The 1,073-nt window shown below is 41.5% G+C and overlaps 1 protein-coding gene across 1 annotated transcript; it reads left to right on the top strand.

The window, feature by feature from the left end:
• Positions 1–5: 5 nt before the first annotated feature.
• Positions 6–1,067, top strand: LOC122544853 (protocadherin-10-like; the record flags this gene model as incomplete). The annotated part of the gene is made up of 1 exon (XM_043684156.1): positions 6–1,067. A coding segment is annotated over one exon (1,062 nt), but the record flags the coding sequence as incomplete, so codon positions are not given.
• Positions 1,068–1,073: the final 6 nt, after the last annotated feature.

The following is a 1,073-nucleotide window of genomic DNA, read 5'->3' on the forward strand; positions in this document are numbered from 1 at the left end:
CCAAAGGAACTCACGTAATTATATTAAATGCCACTGACTTGGACAGTGGTGTCAATGGAGAGATAAACTATTCTTTTGGTCGCGACACTTCAGCTCGAGTTCGGGAAATGTTTGCCCTGAATTCCAGAACTGGTGAAATCAGCGTAAAAGGCAAGTTGGACTATGAAGAAAACGACGCCTTTGAAATTAACATACAAGCCATAGATGGAGGTCCAGACGCGATGTCGGGACACTGTGAGGTTTTAGTAAATATTATTGATGTGAATGACAATTCACCTGAAGTGACTTTGACTTCTTTATCGAGTATAATCTCGGAAGATGCGCCAGTCGAGACTGTAGTCGCTCTGTTCACTGCAGCAGATAAAGATTCTGGCACCAACGGGCAGGTAGAATGTCAGATTTCAAATAGACTGCCATTTAAACTGGATTCCTCTTTAAAGAATTTTTATGGAATACTTGTTCATCTTCCACTGGATCGTGAAAACACCGCCAAGTATGACGTTACGATAACATGCACAGATTTCGGAAATCTTCCGCTTACATCCCAGAAAACTATTCGGGTAGAGGTTTCCGATATAAATGACAATGCGCCTCATTTCAGGCAATCTTTATTTACAACAAATGTAATGGAGAATAATGATATAGGCGTTTCCATATTTTCCATTACAGCGTTTGACGCTGATATCGGAGTGAACGCTCGACTGAAATATTCAATTCTGGAGACTCAAATTCAGAACGTCTCCGTGTTCAAGTACATCTCCATTAACTCGGACACTGGCGTTATATTTGCTCAGAGATGTTTTGACTATGAGGAATTGAAAAACTTTCAGATTCAAGCTCAAGTCATGGACTCTGGGACGCCATCACTCGCAAACAATGTTTCAGTGGATGTAATTATCCTTGATCAGAATGACAATGCTCCAGTAATTGTGCAGCCATTAGTCAAATTTGGATCAACAGCAGTAGAGACAATATCCAGATTTGCAGAACCAGGGTATTTGGTGGCCAAGGTATCCGCCATTGACTCTGACGCCGGTCAGAACGCTCGCCTTTCTTATTCGATTTTTCAAGCT

Source organism: Chiloscyllium plagiosum, unplaced genomic scaffold (genome assembly GCF_004010195.1).
Source record: "Chiloscyllium plagiosum isolate BGI_BamShark_2017 unplaced genomic scaffold, ASM401019v2 scaf_38730, whole genome shotgun sequence".
Classification (NCBI taxonomy): Eukaryota; Metazoa; Chordata; class Chondrichthyes; order Orectolobiformes; family Hemiscylliidae; genus Chiloscyllium; species Chiloscyllium plagiosum.